Source organism: Sciurus vulgaris (genome assembly GCF_902686455.1).
Source record: "Sciurus vulgaris genome assembly, chromosome: 1".
Taxonomy (NCBI): Eukaryota; Metazoa; Chordata; class Mammalia; order Rodentia; family Sciuridae; genus Sciurus; species Sciurus vulgaris.
The window spans coordinates 144,050,470-144,073,203 of NC_136461.1; the positions used below are offsets into that span (position 1 = coordinate 144,050,470).

Genomic DNA, 22,734 nt, shown 5'->3' on the forward strand with positions numbered 1-22,734 from the left:
AGGAAACCAATAGAGTGAAATGTAACTAGGGTTTAGAAATGAGGATGGAAGGAAAGGAAGAAGTGTTTTTTTAGGGTGAAGGGGACAAATCAGGTATCTAGGAGAAGGGAATAGGAGCAGAGACTTGAAGAATGAGAAACCAAGCCTGTGAGAACCTTCAAGGAGCCTTCCAGGCCCTGAAAGCAGCCAGAGTAAGAATTGGGAGAGATAAGAAGCTGAGTGAATGTAAGGATCAGTGTGGGAGGGAAGAGTGGAATGAGAAGGAATTAGAAACCAGATTTTTTTTTTTTTTTTTTTAATTTATGGGGTGCTGAGGGTTGAACCCAGTGCCTCACACATGTGAGGCAAGTGCTCTACCACTGAGCTACATCCCCAGTCCACAAACCACATCTTGAAGGTCCTTAGGCCGCAGTGAAATTCAAATTTTGATACAAAGCAGCATTTACATCCTAAGGCAGAATGTAAACTTTCCTTTTGTTACTAGAAAACCCTATTATATTTAGAATTTGAGGGAGAGAGTAGATGCTACTTATTATAAGTTGAAAATAAAAAATCTGATGGAAATATAATATTCTTATAGTGTGATACTAATGTAATGAATAGTGTTATTGGGGATGACCCTAGATATGTCAGGAGGATCCTGAGAATTAGAAAATATAATTTCAAAAATGTTATTCCCAATGCAAAAGTACTGGGGACTCAGACCCTTGGGGAGGTGTTTTAGTCATGAAAGCTATGTCCACAAGAATGAATTAATGCCACTATAAAAAGGTCTTGTGAAAATGAAAAAAAAATATATAATTTCAACTTGTGTTCCAAGTTTTCTTATTCAATATAACTTTTGTTTTAGTTTTGTTCTTTAGTGAAATAGGTAAAGCACATGGTAAAAAATTATTTTTATTTTTAGATCTTTGGAGAACTAGCAGTCCTTGTTAATGTTTGTCTAAATGAATTGCCATTTCAATAGTTTATACTTCCTTAGTTTTAAGCGATGTAATGTTTATTTTAAATATTAAGATTAGTTAGGAAGTTTGAAAATACCCCCTAAAAGTGGCATTCATGTGTAATTCTGACATCAATAGCATATCAAGTGAACTTCCTTGAAGCTAAAGAATATTTCAGATGGTTGTAGTTATTCAATACAGTATCCTCTTATATAAAAACAAAAATTAATTTCTTATTTGTCTCTGTATTACTTTATTTTTTAAGCCCCAAATCTTAAAATAGCCTCAACTATATTGAAAAGTTATAGATGAAAACATAGATGGATTACATAGGAGTTGAAGTAAAAAATTAAAGCTCAACATATACATGTTATGAAGGACTTATTTAACATTATTAATACAAATAATAGAAAACTGAATATAAAGAGGAGATATGAAGTAGTTAAGTTATAGGAACAAAAATTTATCATATAATTCAAATATTTATTTGGAGATGACTTTATACCAAATAATTTTTCAGGATTGTTTAAAGTAATGATTTTCAATGGTAAACATTCATAGTTTTGTGATAGATTTTTATGATCTTTTAGAGTCCAACATAAAGGCCAAACATAATTCTATTCTAGACAATATACTTCTTTATGCATATGCCTCTTAGGCTTTGAAAAGTACAACTGTAGTTCATCAAAATGTGCCCCAAGGCACAATACTATTTTACTCAGTCATTAGAAAGTTTAGCATAATTGCTTAGTATAATCCAAAGAAAATATGAGTACTGACATCAGGGACTCTCCAATTTGTTAGGCAATTGTTCCATAATTTTTGGCACCAAGATAATCCACATGTTGAAAAAGCAATTAATCACTGGTGTTAGTTATCAAGCTATGCTTTTAGCTGTTTCCTCCCAAATTTGACCTGAAATGACAGAGTTCCTGATTTTATTTTTGTAATATTCTGATATGTAAGATCAAAAGTTTAAGTATGCTAATGTGGTCACAGTTGACCTGAATTTCATGTTATTAATTTTCTAAGATAAGTAGATTATAACATTATGTTTACAAAGATGAATGGTATATCCGCTGTTAACATTTAGATAAAAGATTTAAAAACTTTTAGAAATTTATAGATTGATTACCTCAGAAGTTACTTGTAATCCTGAAATTAGTATTTTGGCTATTGGAACTTGTTTTGAAAATAGGTCAAAATGAAAGAACACCTAACTGTATTTTCCATTTCTTAACTAATATTTTGCAAACAATGACACAGACACTTCAATTATTAAATAGTGGATGACATATTACCTCATCATAATTTGAACATAATTATCTTTTAGTTATAAGGATGAGCAAAAAAAGTCATCATTCTATGCATTACATTTTTCTGTCTTCAAAAACAAAACAGAAAACCACATTACTCACTAAGATATATACATATCTTAGGTTGTAGTTAAAACAATCCAGAAATACAAAAGAAACCTTAGAAACTTAATGGTCTATGTTCTGTTAAGTTTATTCAGCTACATGTGGATACAGTGCAGACTTAGTAATATAAATGAACTCTTCCCTGCATGCATGACTTACGCGTCTGTACCTCATCAGTCACAGGACAGTTTTGGAAACCGAACCTCTGCAACATGCAGCACTTCCAACTCCCAGCTTCTCTGATTCATTGTAAAGTTACTCATGCTTCTGCTCCTTTGTGTTTATTTTTAAGTGGCTGTGTTTTGGGGCAGTTTATTATTATATTGTGCAATGCACTGATTTTTTGAAGGTCCTGTATACCAGGTATTCATAGTAATTTGTGACAATCTTCAGACTTGATCCTTCCAAGGGAGCAAGAAATGTTTCGTGTTTTTATTTTCCAAATTCAGAAACAATGGAGCACAAATGGCTTTTCTCGGCCCTTTTGTTCTTGGCAGTGTTATTGATTTCAAAATAACAACCTGAGTGGTGTGTTACTGGTAATCAATAAAAACCAGCACATCAAGGTATTCATATAATTGTAAAGTATAACATAAAAATGGTACTAAATGCCCCAAATTCTCAACAATTTATATATAAGTTCATATTATTCAATTGTTTGGAAGTAGAACCTCTCTATATTAAAACAACCTGGAAAAATTGGAACACCCTTGATTTTGGGGATCTCACTGGATCCCCTAACTAGCCTCAATTCCCACTCCATATCCACTGACTTGTCTTTCCATCCCTACTAGAGCCTGGGCTTGAAGTCCTGCTCTGATTCCTTTAAAAAATCACTTGGACATTGGGATTACATTTTTTATGACGATTGACATTTCCTGTATAAAGAGTTTGAGAAATTATCTATGAAAAATTTGAAACTGAACAAGAAACAGATTTCATTCAGGAAAAATGGCCTTTTCAGCTCCTGAATAGCTCAAGGCTGTAAGACAATACTTTGCAGGAAAAGGTAACAAACCCCATCTCCTGACTTCGGTTTATAAATTATGGCTGCAAATTGAACTTTGAGTTGCTAAAAGCTTGATGTTATAAATAGGAATGTGTATATGAAAGTGATCATGAAAATAATTAAAATTTAAAGATATGCTTTAAAAACATCTGCAAAAGACTTTAAAGTAACTACATTTCAAATAAAATACAAATGTTCCCTTGTGGGGCTATTTTTGCCTAGGAATGGCCGATTGAAGGGTCATTGTTGGTAGTCTCTCTGGCATCCACTTAACCCATTGTGTAGTACTTATGTGTTTTGGGTTACTGACCCCACTCTGAGGTCAAGGGTAGCCCTTAACTACCCTTGTCCTATGTAACTGGGCTTGTCACTCCAGTTAGATCAGAGTGAAGTCAGAACCTTATTTGGACACTGGTGAGCAGCTTTTCCCCCTAAGTGGATGGTGTGGTATAATACCAACTTTGTGTGGCTGAGGTTGTGGCTTGGTGGTGTAGTGCTTGCCTAGCATGTGTGAGGTACTGGGTTTGATTCTTAGCACCACATATAAATAAATAATTTTAAAAAATGGTCTATCAACATCTAAACAATATTTTAAAAAATACTAACTTTGGGGGAAATCACTTAAATCTAGGTTAATATGAGGAGGGCAGAAATGAGAACCCTGACAGAAGTCTACTCCAACTCTTCCTAAGCCTTTATAACTCTGAACCCTGAAGTTAGGAGAGCCAACGTTTAAGTGATTTTGGTTTTGGTTACTTCCAATCAAGATATCCTTATTGACACACTGAGACATCTCAAAATGAGTCCAGTGATAATTTTCCTGGTTATTTCTCTCTATTGTAAGAAGTATTTTCTGTCACTGAGACATATTGATTAGTTCACCAATGTAAATGTGGATAACAGTATTCCAATATGGAAACTAATATGCTTTTCATGGTGATTGTAATGACTCCTTACTCTTTTTGGTCAAAATTTTAAACATTTAATCATGACAGTCAGAGAAACCCCATCAAGTTTGTTAGTGTTTCTAGCAGGATGACTCAATGTGGTATTGATGTTGCTGAAACTGTGGCATTAGATACAGATTTTGGCTATTCTTTGGGGGCAGTCTTTTTTTTTTAAAGGGCATAAAAATGGAGGTGAGTTTGAGTCATGAAATTCTAAGTGTATAATTTCACTTAATAAAACATGTCCAAAATGCTCACATACTGGCTGTCCATATAGTATTTGCATTTAAATGCTAATGTTAATTAGCTTTCTCCTTTTTTAAAATCGTTGATGGACCTTTATTCATTTATACACACGTGGTGCCGAGAATCAAACCCAGTGCCTCATACATGCAAGGCAAGCACTCCACCACTGAGCACAACCCAGCACTAACTTTCTCATTTTAACCAAAGACTGCCTTATTTCTAAAGCTTAGAAAACCTTTAGACCATTTTTATCGACCTTTTGGCAGCATGTGAAATCACTGGCTAAATTCTTTCTTAAAGGTCTTTTTTTTCTTTCTTGCTTCTGTGGTCTTCTTTTCTGCCCATTTAAAAAAATTGATGTTTCCATGATTCAGTCTTAGGCCCTCTCTTCATTTTTTGATGGGGAGTACTGGGGATTGAATCCAGGGGTGATTACCACTAAGCCACATCCTGAGCCTTTTTAATATTTTATTTAGAGAGAGGGTCTTGCTGAGTTGCTTAGGGCCTAAGTTGCTGAAGCTGGCTTTGAACTTGTGACTCCTGCCTCAGCCTCCTGACAGGCATGCGCCACTGTGTCCAGCCCCTTTATTGATTCTTTATTACAAAGGTTATTTCATCCTTTTTCACCCAGCCTTTATTGCCAAATCTTTAGAATGCTCTTAAAAAAAAAATAGTGCAGAACATTTCTGCTGTTTATAACTCTAACTCCTCGTTGCTTTTAGGATCAACTCCAACAAAAGACCCCTTGTAGGACCTACCTTCCTTTTATCAGATAATTATCTCCTATCTTCTATGGGATAATTAATCAGAAATTATCCTTCTATCAGATAATTTCAAGCCAAACTGATCTCATTTCCTTGAAGCTTTCTGCCCCAAACCACCGGGCAGAAAGAAATTCATTGTTGTATTTTTTGCGTGTAATAGTAATTGCCTACCTATTACCCTTTTCGGGGTAGTCCTCCTTTCCTACAAGTTTCACCTGGTCAGGTCACTTCCTTTGGGAAGACTACCTTGCTAAGCCCTCTTTGGAAGAAGGGTTTCTCCCAGGAATTAACCAGCACACTTTATTTCTCCCTTCACGATAGTGTACTTATGTGCTTGTCAACTTAGCCTTAGACTCCATAGTTAAGTTCTGTGAGGACAGCGCTCATGTTCAGTTTGTTCAGTTTATCTCCAGAGAGAGTACCAATGGCCTGGTTCAGGAAAATCACTAGCGAACATTTGAATACTCTGGGCTAGGTTTGTTCTAATTCTAATAAGGTTACTTGATTTTCAAGAAAATCATCTTCGGTCTGACTTGGCTGCTATTTTATAGGAATATAAAAATGTTAAATTTTATTTTTACTAACAGACTTTCAAAAGAAGGTATAGGCAAAAATGAAAAGTGGTTCTCGCCATAAGTGTGGCAAGTGAAAGGCTGAAATTCATTAATTTAGATAGGCACCATGCTTCAAAAAATAGAAAGCTCTAATTTTTTTTTTTCATATTTAAGAGCATTAAAGGATACTAGAAAAATAATGTAAATCTGCCCACAAAACAATGAGACAGACAATTTCATTTTATAGAGTTTTATTACAGGATGTTAATATTCAGGACATTTCAGAGCACCTTATACTTCTAATCAGATTTTTGGTAACTGGTTTTAAAAGTATTACTTGAGTATTTTTCACATACCAGTTTTCAGGCAAAAGTACTATCAGTAACTGTTTAAGAGATGTTAATTTGATTAAACAGTTTATCCTTAATAACCTGAGACATCAATCCATGGATGGCTTCTATGGTGGTTTTACAGCTGGAAAGAAAAAACATCACATAATATCACAAACTAAAAATGGTTCAAACATGCAATTCTCCTCTCATGTTCATCTCTACATTTCCAATATTTTTTCAGTTTCATTCATATTCCCAAACCACACAAATCTAAAGTTGACCCTTGTGAATTTTAGCCTTCTGCATGTCTTTAAACCTATTCCATTACTTACTAGAACCTTCACAAAAGAATGACAATGTAAAATTGGATACAATTCCAAATAGTTAATTTTGTTACTTGTCAGCAGCTCTGGGAAAAGTTCTGTTTTAGAGGACAATTGAAATTATATATTATTATATTTATGAAAATTATACTTGTACAATAGTATACATAAATTATATATTAATGACACATTAATCTGTAACTACAGGATTCTAATATTACATAAAACCTTATCCTTTATTTTGAATAATTTACAAAATAATCCTATGCTTTTTTTTTTGTGGTGCTGGGGATTGAACCCAGGGCCCTCACATGAGCTAGGTAAGTGCTCTACCAATGAGCTACATCCCTAGACCTTTTTAATGGACATGGGGTCTTACTAAATTGCCCAGGTTGGCCTTAACTTGAGATCCCCCTCCCTGTCTCTGGAGTAAGTGGGACTGTAGGTGTATACCACAATACCCAGAACTAGATCATTGATTTGTGCCTTTAATGTTTTAATATAATGTCTCCTAAATTTTTGAAGTTAAAATCTGCATGTGACAACTCTTCAAAGTCCCAAGACTTTAATATTCGGGTATCATTCTAAGTTAAAACCGAGCTAAACCATAAGGAATTTGAATCTTATTATTTGCAAATTTTGAAAGAAAAAGTTAGGGTCAAGAATCTTCCTCTTACCTGTCTCTTGTAGCTTTGGCAAGTTTGTCTTCTGACTTTCGGTCATGTGTTTCTAAACCCAACATGAAACTTCCTCGACCCAGCTGGGCTTCTGACTGCTCTAACTTTTCAGACAAATCAAATACCTGACCAGTGGTATAGTCTGCATTCTGTAGAGAAAATAGCATTGTATCAGGGCATAATATGAAAAACACAATTTAAAATGTTCTTCATCTATAAGAACTGCTTCTAAATTTAAGGAGTTAGAATGTAGATATTTCTCCTTTTACAATTTTAAGATTAATTTGGAAATTTTCTTTTTGATCAATTTATCATAATATTTGTTGTTATGGGAGGCTTTGAAATACACAGATCTGAGTCTAGGTTCTAACCCTGCTGCAGATTAGCTCGGAAGCCTGGCGTGCACCTCTTGGTCCTCTTCTGAAAATGGGAAAGGGTGGCAATAATTTTTACCTAAGATTGTCATGAAAATTAAATGAAGTTTTATATCCTCAGAATGGTACATGGCACCTAGAAAAGGCTTAATAATTGTTAGCTAATTTTGTTAGTGTTCTTGTTGAACTTTTAGAACTAGTACTTATCACAATATTTAAAAAATATTTTTTAGACTTTGATTATAAAGTTAATAGTTATCACAGAAAATTTAGAAAATGTAGAGTAATATAAAGAAGAAAATAAACCCACTTGTTATATTCTACCCAACTATGAGCAGTTATACCTTGGAGAAATGCTATATTCTCACATGCATACCTACATTTGGAAAACTGGTTTATACTATTTTTCTAGAATATTACATCCTTTTTAAAAAGAAAAATTTTAATAGTTACAAGTACACAGTTAATTATAATATTTAAAATATATATTTAGGGGGTATAATTTTTTAGTTGTGTTGTAGTATAGAATGTAAAAAAAAATCGCGAAGGTGAAGTTGTAAAGTATGTATTACATTTCTTTCCTTAATCTTTGACAGAAGAGAATGAAGATTAATAACAACTTGGCAGAAATAAGAACATTATCCTACTTGCTCAATTTTTAAGATAGTATACAGGAAACAGAGATTCATCACCAAACATGAGAAGTTATTTGCTGTCATCACAGCTATAGAGGGCCCTTTAAAATGTTACTTGTTCTTCTAATGATTTTACAAACTTATGATATTGTTAAAAGATGCAACTGTGTTCCTTTTGTCTGGCTATAAGTGGTTTAGGAAATCAATAATTTTCCACCATAGACTTGGAAAAAACTCTTAAGGCTTATAGACCACTTCACAATCAGAAGCTACTTAAGCCATGAAAATGTGGGTCACTAGAAATAGCTATTATTAAAATTACAATAAAATACAACCAATTAAATTTCTTTTTTTTTTTTTTATACACAATTACATTTCCAATGCATACAGAATGAATATAAGGAACTATTTTCCTAAATAAGAAAATAACTTTTTTTCTGGTAGTTTTTTAGTTACATGATATAATTAACTACTTTAGCTGGGGAAAAAGCTGAACACATATTTCCAAACTTTTTCTTCAAATGCTGTAATTATGTAAAACCACAAAAAGGATGGAAATAAAATTTAATTGATTATTAATGTCCTTGTATATGCAGACCTATAATACAGGGATAGCCACAGGGCTGAGTAGATAGATCTGCTTGTCTTTACACAAAGGCTCAGACTGCTCTGGTCTTACAGTGTTTTCACTGCTTGCCATCAGGTGTCACTTTTGGCTGCTATTAGTACATTTGCCTCTAAGGAAACAACAAATATATAGCATTTAGCAGTGTTTGGCACAAAGGAAACAATGTTTGCTACTCTGATCAATCTCTTCTTTCTAATCTACTACTTCTGACTATAGAGGATAAGCAGTAAGAACAGAAACCTTGTCAGAATTGTTTAAAATCACTATAAATAGACTTAAGTGAGGTCTTTTTCTGTGCATATAATGCACCAAACAAAATAAAAGTCACTTATTGAGACTTTATTATATGCCAGGCATTTGGTTAATTGCTTTATATTAAGTCCTAACTTCCTCAGTGTATTTAATGATGTATGTAGCATTATCATTATTTTACACCCAACAAAGGCTCAGTCACATTAAATAACTCAGGTCACTCAGAACTACTAAAGTGGCACAGGTGTTTTCTAACCCAGTTTATTTTATTCCAAATATCATGGTTCTAATCACTATGTACATTGCACTAAATGAAATAGCTTACTTTTAAAAAAAAGTAAAAAATTGTTACTAAGTTAAATATAGAAAAAGCTATTAAGTAGATATCTTTCTAAATGTATTAGGTTTTAGTGATACAATCAAAAAACATTCAGTGAATACATAGCTATTTTTTTGCTGCCCTCTATCTGTTGCTTTAAAGTAATAGTCTTCTGATTTCTCTCTGGGACCTCTCTTTCCCCATCTTATTATGCTCCTGAAGGAGCTGCCTCCACCCTAGCCCAGCACTCAATGACTTCATTCCCTTGGCCTACAGCAAGGTCTAAGTAGATGAGCATGTGTTCTAAGTAAACTCAGTCAGAAGCAATGAGGCTTTCTTTCCTGAGAATATGCACGGGTAAATGTATTTCTTGATGTAATTTTTTTTTTTTAAGAATTTAATCTTTATTTATTTGTTTGTATGTGCTGCTGAGGATCGAACCCAGCGCCTCACCCATGCTAGCCAAGCGCTCTACCACTGATCTACAACCCCAGCCCTTGATTTCCTATTTTGAACATGAAACTGGGAGATCTGAGGCTAAAGCTGCCATCTTGCCTCCACATGAAACCTGAAACTAACTAATAAAGCTGAGAGAAAAAAATTCAAGACTTTGTAATTGCTTGAATGTAAACTTATTTGTGCCCAAGGTAAGCTCTACTCCTAGGCTTTGCAACTTATTTAACTCCCTTCCCTTCCCTTTCCCTCTTTACTTTTCTCTCTCTTTTTTTCTCTCTCTCTCCCTCCCTCCTTCCCTTTCCCTCCCTCCCTCCCTCCTTCCCTCCCTCCCTTCCTCCCTCCCTCCCTCCCTCTCTCTCTCTCTCTCTCTCTCTCTCTCTCTCTTTCTTTCTTTCTTTCTTTTTCCTGGTGCTGGGGACTGAACCCAGGACCTACCACAAGCATGCACTCTACCACAGAGCTACACTCCACCATGATTCCCTTTCTTATTTCTCTGAGTGTCCCATTGAAACTGTGGTCCAAAAGATATCTGATACAACAAATATTTGTATTTTCCACTATACATCATTTTTTAAACATTTATATTATTTTTAGTTGTAGATGGACACAATACCTTTATTTTATTTATTTTTATGTGGAACCTCATACATGTTAGGTGAGTGCTCTACCACTTAGCCACAACCCCAGCCTCTGTATACATCTCTTTAAGGCATGCACAACAGATCTCACCCTGATCTGGCCACTCTATTTGCCATTTATACTTGGTTTCTTTGGCATATGACAGACCTTAGATTTTCCTAGCATTTTGATCTACTTAGCAGTGCAGAATGCCATCCCAACCCTTGTGTTTTGGGCAAGTTGGGTACAGCCTTTGTGTGGAAGGGGGTTTCAAATAATAAATAGCTTTTATAGCATATATAAAATTCAAATGCATCCCTTATAAGTAGAATACTCACAGTAAGCAAGCTAGAGGAACTCAGTGTATTCACCCAGTACTTATTCCACAAAAGCTCAAGTAATTTGCGATCCAAAGAGGATTTGAAATATGAGACTTCTAAGGCATAATATCTATGAAACAAAAGCACAAACTGAATAAGTAAAAGAATATTCAATTACAACATACAGAAGTCATAGCCAAATTTAAGCAAATTATATTTTATATTCTAATAGTCATGTTTTAGTTTTTAGTCTAACAGAATAAAAGGTAACCATGGTTTCTTTTACTTCAGGGGTTGTGATTTCAAATCTTCTATCTATAAAACTTCTGTTTTATATGTTTTCCTTCTGTAAAGCCCAGAAATTTCCAAGGAGCAATTAATAATAAGAATTTCTGAATGATATGTTTGTGTTATTAAGTTTTATAAATTCTAACTAACAGTACATAAGCTTAATGAGTTGCCTCTTTATCATTTTTATTAGCCTTTTAAAATACACTGAAAGTGACATGTGTATTCCTCTTTCCTCCCTTTCTAATTTTCTGATTAGGGGCTACTACTTTTTGGAAAAGAAAACCTTAAAGTATGTCCTAAGGTGCCTAAAAGAATCTCTACTGCTTCCAAAGGTGCTTAGTTTATAATCAGGTTGTAGCTAGGAAAATTTGGTTAATGTCTAAAAAACATACATATTTTAAAAGTAACAAATTTTAACTATCTCAGTAGGTTATGTACATTAGTGGATACAAAGAAGCACAAAAATGTCTTTATTTTAGGAACTCACCATTTATATAGGGAAAGTGGTATGAATCAAAAAATTTAAATATAATGAAATATGTTGAATAACAGTAAGTGATCCAAAGTGCATATATAAAAAGAACCAATTACCAATTGAGTATTAAAGATAATGAGTACTCTTAAGAGGATGTCAAATGGTCATTTGGAGCTACAACTGGCTGCAAATCCCCAGGGAAAAGGCAGGATTTTAGGGTAACGCTCACAAGAGTCTATGGTGTGGCTATGTTGAGAACACAAGGCATGACATAGAGAGCATCATCCATGAAAAGGAAACATGTAAGAGTAATAAGCGAATTGGCTTGGCCAGACAATTTAGCAAGAGTGGAATATACTGTGAGGACAACTTATAATGCCATACGGGGGTCCAGTTGCTGGAAGATGTTACATAAAAGGCTAAGAAATTTAAATTTTTTATTCTTTAGGTACTTAAGACTCACAGAAGGTGTTTGAGTCAAGCAATGATACAGCCAAAGGGATGTTTTAGAAAGCTGACTGTGGTAATACCATTAGGTGCTAGAGGTTAAAAAAATGGAGGTAGGATGAAGAAAGGAAGCCACTGCAGTGGGACAGATAGGAAGAGATAAAGGTTCAGATTCTGGGGTAGTGGTACAAAAGATAAAAGTAATATGGACACAATAAAAAATTCCCATTGATTAAAGTTCAGCAGTGAGGAAATAAAAAATAAGAAACTGAAGACATCAGAATAAAGTGAAGGCCTTTTCAAGACTAAGACACCTGTGTATATCCAAAGATAGAAAAGGAGCAGTGAAAGGTGGGAAGTGGAATAGTATCTCAAATATCTATTATGTCCCACCTATATTCTGATTTCATCTTTCCCAAAACCATAAGGAAAGGATTTATTATTTTCTATCTGCAGACAAGGAAACAGATTCGAAGATTAAAGACTGCTATAGTTTGGATTTGGAGTGTCCTTCAAAGGCCCACGTGTTGAACTCTTGATCCCTTGCCTGTGGTGCCACTGGGAAGTGGTGGAATCTTTAGGAGGTAGGATCTAGTGGAAGGAAGTTAGGTCATTAGAGGCATGCCCTTAAAAGAGATATTGGGACCTTGGTCCTTCTACTTCTCACTTTGCTTCCATGACACCATAAGGGGAGCAGCTTTCTCTACCACATGGTTTTAGCATGATGTACTGCTTTGCCACAGGCCCTTCTGGGCCTGAGAGCAGAACTAATGAACCACGGGACTGAAACTTCTGAGCCAAAAAATATTCTTTCTTTCTCCCCCCCAAGTATCTTTTTTTTTTTTTTTTTTTTTTTAATTTTAGATGTTTATAGACTTTTATTTTATTCATTTATTTATATGTGGTGCTGAGGACCTAACCCAGTGCCTCATACATGCTAGGCACTGAGCCACAACCCCAGCCCTATCCTTCCTTCTTATGAGTTTATTATCTTAGGTATTTTATCACAGTGATGTAAAGCTGACTAACACAAAGATCTTGCTCAAAGCTACATAGCTAGCAAGAGGCAGAGAAAGGATAATAAAACAGTTATGTCCATTACTAAAACCTCAGTCTATGTTTTTACATACAAAGTGTTGACATTTAGGAGAGCACTTAAGAAGTGAGGCCCCAAGACTGAGGAAAAAGTTAGAGGTAGAGATGGGGGCAGGCACTCAAGGGAAAAGGTCAGTTTTAGAAAGGAGGAGTTAAACCACAGACATGAGAGGGGTGGGGGGAGAGGAGAGGATAAATATAGTAAAGGATATTTAGATTCATAAAAGATGGAAAATAAGCAGGGTCTGATGGTGCATGCCTGTAATACTATCAATTTGGGTGACTGAGACCCTGTCTCAAAACTTAAAAAAAAAAAAAAAAAAAAAAAAAAAGTGGAAAATAGGGAACTCAAACTTGAGGGTCTTGAATAGACTCTTTGTTTTCAAATTTATGGATCACCTTAACATAATTACTGTTTTAAATCCTTAGGATGATAAAATGTGTTTTTCCCCCTAAAATATCCCAGATACAGAGTTGAAAAACAGAACAGTATTCAAAATCAAGAAGTAAGATTATCACCATGTTGTTTGAAGACATGGGGGTTAAACATTTAAAGGAAAAACAATAACATTTTATGTGACTACCTGTGGGGGATAAGACAGAAGAAGGTATAAGACTGTTGCTTTTCATGTTTCATAAAATCATTTGACTTTTTTAAGAAAAATTTTTTAAAGAGACAGAATTTTACCATGTTGTCCAGGCTGGCCTCAAACTCCTAGATTCAAGTGATCCTCCTACCTCACTCAGTCTCACAAGTAAGTGGGACTACAGGTGCACACTGTCTCCTTTGGTCCTCATTTGATTATTTAAACGGTGTACTTATAATACTAATAAAATACAAGCAAATTAAAAAAAATATATTTGGGGCTGAGGACACACCTCAGTGATAGAGTGCTTGCCTAACATGTATAAAGTCCTGGGTTTGATCCTCAACACTGCAAAAACCCTTTGTATTCTAGTTCCGCTAAAGTTTTTTAAAGTTACAATGTTTAACACATCAGATTCACTGTTTAAAACAGATTTAATTTTTTTTTTTTTTTTTAGTTGTAGGTGGACACACTACCTTTATTTTATTTTTATGTGGTGCTGAGGATCAAATCCAGTGACTCACATATGCTAGGCAAGTGCTCTACCACTGAGCTACAACTGGGGCCCCTTAAAACAGATTTTGAGGGCTGGTAGTCCAGTGATAGAGCATTTCCTCAGCATGTGTGAGGCCTTGGGTTTGATCCCTAGCACTGCAAAATGAAACAAAACAAAACAAAAACAACAAACGAAACAACAAAAAAGAGAGAGAGAGAGAGAGAGAGAAATAAAGGAAAAAATGCCCCAGGACTTTGGGTGTGCATTATGATATGGATGGGATTTAAGGTAAGAAAAAGAAAATCCAATATAAACTGCTAATAATAACTCATCATCAAATAATTTAGGAAATGGATGTATAATTAGCGTATGCAAAACCCTTGTTCTTTTGATCTGGCACTGTGTTTCCCTGAATATTTGCCCAAAATAAATCCAGTCTTTACTTGTCTTTACTCTTTCTTATTTAGGAATCAATCCAAAGTAAGAGAATGGTTTTGAATATTCTAGCAATTTTCGGTTCAAAATTCTAGACTCTAGCAATGTAGGAACTAGCAAAGTAGCTACTCCTCTCTGATAGGCTCCTATTTCAGAATAGCAAGTAGAGTACTTGCCAAAAGAAAGTTATTTAAGGAAGACAAAAGAATGAAACAACAGAAAGAAAAACAGGGAAAGTAGCTCTGTTAGGTCATAGAAAAAAAAATGCATATATAAATATGAAAACCCAATTGACTGTTACTCAGAAAATGAGAATTTGCAGCAAAGGTTTCCATGATTAGAAGCAATTCTCTTAAATAGAAACGATTTAAATTCTTTTCCAAAGGGCAGATTAAATGCTTAATCCTAATCATTTAGGGTAGAGGTAGTTATTACAGGACAATGTCAGAGATAATACCAGAATATTTAAAAGCTCAATTCTAGAGAATCTGAATTTTCTAAGAATTTCTAAACAGAAAAATAAGAGCAGTACAGTAAGTAGGACATGGGTAGTCAAGATATTCCTTGAAGTTGGGATAAGAGGTATTTTTTAGTGCCCACTCTTCTGTGTGCCTTGCTGTTTTAAAAGCAAGGCTACAGGCTGAGGTTGTAGCTCAGTGGTAGAGCACTTGCCTTGCTTGTGTGAGGCACTGGGTTCGAGTCTCAGTACCACATATAAAGAAATAAAGGCCCATCACAACTAAAAAAAAAAGATCTTTAAAAAAAAAAAAAAAAAAAAAAAAGCAAGGCTACAGCAGCAAATAATTCTGTTCCCATAAAATCCACATGTTCAATAATAAGAAAGCAAACATACCAGATGGCAACAAGTGCTACGAAGAAAAAGAAAGCAGATAAAGTAGACACAAAGTGATAGGAAGGTATTATCTGAGATAGGATGACCAATGAACATTTTCTGTCAAGATGACCTTAAACAGATAGTCAATGATTAAAATAGTCAGAGAGCCATATGGAAATAAGGAAGAAAGTTCCAGGTAGAGGGAACAGTAAGTACAAAAGCCCTGAGGCAGAAGCCTGCAGGATATCTGAGAAACGGTAGAGGTCAGTACTGCTGGACTGGGGAGAACCAAAGGTCAGTGTTAAGAGATGAATCTTGAGAGAATGTAGGGGCTAGACCATATAGGGTTGTGTAGTCTATGGTAAGGCTTTAGGATCTTATTCTTAGAAAGAATAAGATGGGAAATTATTCTAAGAAGGACCACAATCTTACATTTTAACAGAATCAGTTTGGCTGAGAAAACAACTTTAAGAGGTAAAGTGTGTGTGTAGGACTAGTTGTGGCTTGGATGAAGGTGATAGAAAGGTGGTAAGATATATGTAGAAGGTAAAGAAAACTGACTTCACTGGCTTCTTTAACATTAAAAAAATTCTGAGATGTAATTTGTATACCATGAAGTCTAGCATTTTAAAAAAGGATATATATATATATATAATTCAGTGATTTTTTTTTTTTTAATATGGCTTAAATTTGGCATGCAAATATATAGAAAGAGTCTGCTAAGTGGGACAAGAACTACAAACATGTTAGTGTCAGGCTGGCCCTGAATATCTCTCTCACTCATTAATTTTGGTTTGGGTCAAATATCATGTACATTGAAAAAATGTTTTAGGTTGTGTGAAAGGTAAATAACATGCTATATTAAAACAATTAATAAAAATTTTAACATTATCCTAAATCCATGTTTTAAACTATTATTTCAGAAGGTGTTATAGTATGAAATGCATTTTGTCAGTCTTTTTCTCATCTGTAAAATAAAGGGCTTGAGCTGGATCAGCTCTGAGGTTTCCTGTGACTGGATTCAGACACTTTTTTTTTTTTTTTTTAATTTACTTACTGTTTGCAATGTACACCAAAGTCTTCAATTTTGTTAAGTGGAATAGTCTGGTATTCAGAAGGTCCTTCATCAGGAGGTTTGTAGCCCTGCACAAAAATAAAACAGAAGATAAAAAAACAAAATAAAAACCCAAGAAAAATTTTTTTCTATGCAGCTTTTTATTTATAGGAGAATTAATTTTGGAGAGACAAATATTCAACATAAATATTCCAAAATACACACACACACACACACACACACACACACACACACACACACACACACAAAGTAGTTGAATTTAAAAGTAGCTGTTAACAGGGGTTACCTTTGGGGAGGAGCACATTAAGAAGAGAGGTAAAGGAACTTCTTTATTTTACTCAATCTACCTTTACTCATTAAAACATTTTGTAACTGAAAAAAAGTATATTTCATCTAACTTCTCTAACCCAATTTCGTGGCTGTAGTCTGGATTTGGCTTATAGATTAATTTTTCTCCACCTTAGGTGATATATACCTATGCATTATCTACTGCAGACTACAAGTTCCCTCCAGAGAAGGAAACTGTAGCTTGCTCTTTCTCTAGTGCCTGTCAGAATGCCAGTCACACAAATACTATTAAATAAAGATTGCTTTCCTAGTAAAATCAACAACATATGACATAAATGTATTTTCTTTTGTCAAGAGACAGTTTGTAGGAGACTGGGGTTGTGGCTTAGTGGTAGAGCGCTTGCCTAGCATGTATGAGGCACTGAGTTTGATCCTCAGCACCTCATATAAATAAAACAAAGGTATCATGTCTACCTACAACTAAAAAAAAAAAAAAAATTAAAAAAAGTTTGTGTTAGTTTGCTACTTTATTAATTTTTTGTTGTTGTTGTAGATTGACACGATACTTTAAGATTATTTATTTATTTATTTTACGCGGTGCTCTACCACTGCTCTACCACTGAACCACAACCCTAGCCCTAATTGTTACTTTAAATATGTTAAATTGTTTTAGGAAGGAGATACTAATCATGCCAAAACTTTAAAAATAAGTGAAATATTTGGGAGTTTAAAAAAGTAAACCGACATAATTTTAGAAATTACCTTTGGGTATGTCCTAAAGGCTCCAAGATTCACTTTTCCTGCAGATATTGTTCTTGTTGGGTCAATCTACAAGAAAAATATACTTAATATTTAATATCTATCAATATAAATCATTATATGTCTCCATTTATTAAAAAATAAATCTAGAAATACATATGTATATGTAACACTGTGCACATATACAATAAATGACCAAACAATATGGAAAAAATAACCAAGCCAAAACACCAGAAAGTTCAATGAAATGGTTAAACACAGAAATTTATCACAGTAAATTCAGAGATTACATTTAATTATTATATCATTTAAGAATACTATTTGAGAATTTGCTCATCTCTTTTAAAAATGTTTTTGTAAATCAATCAATCTACCTACCTATTTTTGGGTACCAGGGATTGAACTCAGGGGCACTCAAACACTGAGCCACATTCCTAGCCCTATTTTGCATTTTATTTAGAGACGGAGGTCTCACTGAGTTGCTTAGTACCTCACTACTGCTGAGGCTGGCTTTGAATTATTGATCCTCCTGTCTCAGCCTCCTGAGTTGCTGGGATTACAGGTGTGTGCCACCCCTCCCCAGCTACCATGTTATTTTAACCCTTGTTCTAGTAAATGTTCATGAAGAATTTATTAATAACTGGTTTAAAAGTACTTACTACCACTGCTACGAATGGTTCTTGGAACTGCTGGTTAAGCATCTGTGTACTAACGTCAATCCCAGAAAGCCAGCAACCATAGCCAGGGTGGCTATGGTACCAGCCAATTGCATTTTCAAGGCGACCAACCTAACAAATGAAGAGGACAAAGGAGCTTTAGGTTTCTGTTTAATTTTCAAGACATTTATCATTATTTTATGTAGCATTATGGTAAAATTATGCAGAATAGTCCTTACCATATGCAGCTTTTGTTAAAAAAGGAATTCTTTGAATAGATAATATGTGTACATAGCACAGAATTAACAAAGTACAAGAATGATAAGGGTTTTCAGCCTTCTTCCCATCTCCTTTATCTCAACTACCTGGTTTCTCAGCACAGGTATCACCCCTGTTGCTGACTGCTTACATAGTCTTACAGAGGTATCTTGCATTCTTGTAATTTAATAAATAGAGACACACAATAGCATACCATATACAGTGTTTTATATTTTGCTTTTTTTACATGATAATTATTCTAGAGTTTTCTCCATACAAGTAAATACATACATAACTACTTTTTAAAAAAAATGCTGCCTAAGAAGAATGTACCACAATTTATTTAACTAGTTTTATATTCATGAATATTTAGGTCATTTCCAAACTATTTTTTTTCCAAAATTTTTAATTTTTTTGGTTCTGGGTATTGAACTCAGGGATGCTTAGCCACTAAGTCACATCTCTAGTGCCCTCTGCCTTTTTAAAAAATTTTGAGAGAAGGTCTTGCCAAGTTGTTTAGGGTCTCACTAAGTTGCTGAGACCAGCCTTGAATTTGTGATACTCCTGCGTCATCCTCCCAAGTTGCTGGGATTACAGGTGTGTGCCAACATGCCTGGCTCAGACTTTTGATTTTAAACACACATCTGATAATGAATAAGAATTTATTTTTGGGGGGTGTCTATGTTCTAAATCTTCCCCCCACCCCCAGTGCTAGAGATCAAACCCAAGACCTAAGCATGCTAGGAAAGTGCTTTACCACTGAGCTATACCCTCAGTCCCTATGTTATAAATCTTATCATGCTTTTAATCTCACATACATTTTATATAGAAATTGTTGAATTTAAAATATAAAATTTAATGTAAAGAGGATAGTTTTAAGTTTAGAAACTCAAAAGTCACCTTGAGATTCTTTGCAGTTACCGAATTTTAAGAAAACATTTTTACCTGTTTGGCGTTTTCTATGTATGCAGCCATGTACTCATATGCAGCAGCCTGAGCATTTACTCGGGTTTCAGTGCCCTCTACAGGCAAAGCAAAACTGTCCATAATGATCATGGTTTCACCGTCCACCTTTCCTAGCATCAAACCCATCACTTCCAAGTTGCCTCCTGATCTGGCATGCATCACCATTTTCAGTAGAGCCAATGCTGAGATTTTGCAGTACTTAAAGTAATGGTGACTACAAAACAAAATCATGGTGTAATTAAATTTCTTATATAAAGTACAATTTCAAAAGATGGTTTTCGTGAGATACTAAGTACTGAAGGGATTTACAGAGATGAATGTGGAAAGAAAAAGTAGAAAAGGAGTTTCTACAGGGCACTAGAAATAATAAACAGGTCACAGTCCTGTACAGTATTCTCCCCTGGGGGAAGAGAAAAGTCTGGAATAGTTTTTAAATATAAGGTTCAAGAGGGAAAAACATGGTCAGTTGAATAGGCTTTTTCTACCTTGACTTGGAATCAGCATATTTCTGATTCTGAGGTTGAATGTTTGTGTCTAACCCTTCTCAAGTGTAACCTTCTGGCCTAATGGTTATGAACGTGGACTCTAACACCCATGCTGAAGTCTGAATTTTGGCACTGCCATGCTCTAGCTGTGGTGCTGGGTCTACCACTTAATGTTTGTGCCTCAGTTTTCTTATTTATACTTCAAAGTTGTTAGGGTGAAAAATGTGTATAAAATACTTAGCTTAGTGCTTGACACATACCAAAACCTTAAGTGCTGTTACTAGTATTATGGTACTCTTTTCTTTTTTTTGCGGTGCTAGGGATTGAACCCAGGGCCTTGTGCTTGCGAGGCAAGCACTCTACCAACTGAGCTATCTCCCCAGCCTTGCATTATGGTAGTCTTGAATAGTATGTTGAAGGGCATGGTTTCCCTCTGTGATATCAGCCTCAAAATAAAAAAAATAGACCTAATATCCCTACTTCTAAGATTGCTATTCTAGAGTTTTTCATCATTGGAGATGAATACATTCTTGAATAAAAAAATATATTTTGATATCACTGATGCAGCTGAAGATAGCTGGAATATAATGAGAAAAACCGTGAGGCAAGCTGATAGTTTCCAAACAGACTACATCAACCTAGAATGCAGAGCCTGCCATAGAAGCAAGCAGATAATCAGGCAATCTAACCAGGCTGTACAAAGCAGTCAGTAAATGTCTCTTGGGAAGCCTTTTAAGATGCTTGACTACAGAAAACAACCAAGTTTAATCCGAACCTTTGCCAGATTTCAACCACAAGCTGAAAGATAAGGAGACCTGCTTTTAGAAGTCAAGACATGAATTAAAATCTTGGCTCCACCCTTTAATGGGAAAAGGGGGGGGGGGGATGGCGACACAAGACACAAGGACACACACACACACACAATAGTTAATGTGTTTCCATTACATAATTCTAGATTCTTTTAATATATTAACTCATCTAATCTTCATGACATCACACCAATAGGTAGGTCTTATTTCTATATTACATATAAATGAAATTAATTTCCTAAGGTCAACTAGTTCAGTGACAATTGTGAGATTTGGTCTTAGGTCTACTGCCTCAGTGTGACCATGAAGTAAGTTTCTTAATACATTTTCTTATTTGCAAAAAAGGAATGGAAATACAGTATTTGGTTCTCATGCAGATTAAATGAAATGAAAATTCCTAGCTCAATGCCTGGCTCATATTAAATTCTCAATAAACACTGTTGAAATTAAACATGTGGACAGTTAAGGCTAACTTTGTAAAAAACTGTAAGGCTGATGAAGTATGTTCTATTGCTGACCACATTTCTCCTATCTCTTCATTAGATAGGGACCTTTGTGCTCTTTTTACTCTCTTCCTAATAAAATCTGCTCTCAAGAAAGGGTAAATGTTATGGGTAAACATTTCTGACCTATCATCATTTCCAGAGATACATAGATTTTACTAAGAAGCAAAGAGCCTTAAACTCTATTTTTATAAATAGTTGCTCGTGTGAACTGGTGGAATAACGTTTTGGAGGCTGGATAGAGACTCAATGTGCCTCGGAAATAATTGCCAACAACAACAACAACAAAAGGTCTCTTATTTTTGAGACCCTTGGCATGATAACTTGATTGCAGCTGCAATCCCCAGATTAGGATCAGCGTAAGGCCCCCACAAGATGCATGTCGACACCGGTTCACGGCAGTGTGTGGTATATGTGACAAGAAAGATGTTGAAAAGTGTCAGTTTAAATCACTGCTTGTTCTTCCTTTACATCCTCGGTAGTAAATGGATTAAAAAAAGGGGAGTCAAACAGGCCCCCGCCGAGAGGCTTAGGCGTCACTATCAAGGATAAAGGCAAATCAAAAGCCCTCTTTCTATCCTTCACTTTCCTGTTAAAAAAAAACAAAAACAAAAAACAAAAAACAAAAAAACTCTCTCCACCCGTTTCGATTCCCACTCTCCCTGGGTCTCTTAAATTCCCGCCATCCCGTCCCTCCCCTGCGTCTCGCCAGGGACCTCCTCACTCCTTAGTCCAGGGTTTCGCCGCCAGGATTTCTTGCTGCTGTTTTTTGTCGTATTTGTAGATTTCATCAATACTCTGGGCTTCCTGCATGTTGTTGGCCAATTCCCAGGTTTTCTGCGCCATACCGCTCCCGGACGCCGCCATCGCCAAGGAATCGGAGTTGTCGCCTCTATAACCACACGAACTTCAGCTCTCTGGGTCTCCAGGTGTGGGCTTCAGACCTTCCTCACCTCAGGTGCAAATTCTTAATAGACTATTGGGGCAGCCATGACACCTAGCACCGGAGGTGAGGTAGGCACAGACCATTCGGAATGGCAGGGGTCCTTCGGGGACACAACTATGTAGCAAGCGATTACTTTAAAAATTAGGGAGAGAGGAACAGTTTTGTGATTGAAATGGGAATTTACTGTATTGGAAAACTGTATGTGTGAATTAGGCAGAAAACAATGATTCGATTTAAGAATGGTATAGCCTTCCGTACCGGAAGAAGGGCTTGTAATATTATGCCAGAAACTGAATTTGGCTGTCTAGGTTCATACTGCGCAGGCGCGGCCTCCGCCATATTAAGTGTGTGGGGGGAGCTTTAAGCTGGCACGGGTGAAAGTGTGTGTAAGACATAGTAAGTGAAATCAGTTCTTTGAAAGACTAAAAAATAAGAATGCCTTTGAAAAACGAGATGGAAGTAGTTCTGGATTCTAGTTCTGGAGAGGAAGACAAATATGTCATTCTGTT

General features: G+C 35.3%; 1 protein-coding gene across 2 annotated transcripts; it reads right to left on the minus strand.

Moving 5' to 3' along the window:
- Positions 1–6,119: 6,119 nt before the first annotated feature.
- COPS5 (COP9 signalosome subunit 5) lies at positions 6,120–22,296 on the minus strand. 2 transcript variants are annotated; one of them, XM_079105067.1, is made up of 8 exons: positions 22,004–22,296; positions 19,462–19,696; positions 18,262–18,390; positions 17,606–17,671; positions 16,538–16,623; positions 10,838–10,949; positions 7,218–7,366; positions 6,120–6,359 (listed from the first exon to the last, which is right to left on the minus strand). In XM_079105067.1, the coding sequence occupies exons 1-8, from the start codon at positions 22,144–22,146 to the stop codon at positions 6,275–6,277; spliced, it is 1,005 nt and encodes a 334-aa protein (XP_078961193.1). In that variant the 5' UTR covers positions 22,147–22,296; the 3' UTR covers positions 6,120–6,274. The 2 variants fall into 2 exon arrangements, with proteins under 2 accessions (XP_078961193.1, XP_078961194.1); XM_079105068.1 differs by having other exon boundaries at positions 21,996–22,137.
- Positions 22,297–22,734: the final 438 nt, after the last annotated feature.

What these genes read in the sequence shown, in the direction of transcription:
- COPS5 (XM_079105067.1), bottom strand. Translation starts at nt 22,146, where the DNA reads ATGGCGGCGTCCGGGAGCGGTATGGCGCAGAAAACCTGGGAATTGGCC. An exon ending in TTTGGTGTACATTGCAAACA is followed by an intron (nt 10,950 to 16,537) that starts GTAAGTAAATTA and finishes TTTGTTTCATAG; the next exon opens with ATATTATGCCTTAGAAGTCT. An exon ending in GTTCCTCTAGCTTGCTTACT is followed by an intron (nt 7,367 to 10,837) that starts GTGAGTATTCTA and finishes TTTTCTCTACAG; the next exon opens with AATGCAGACTATACCACTGG.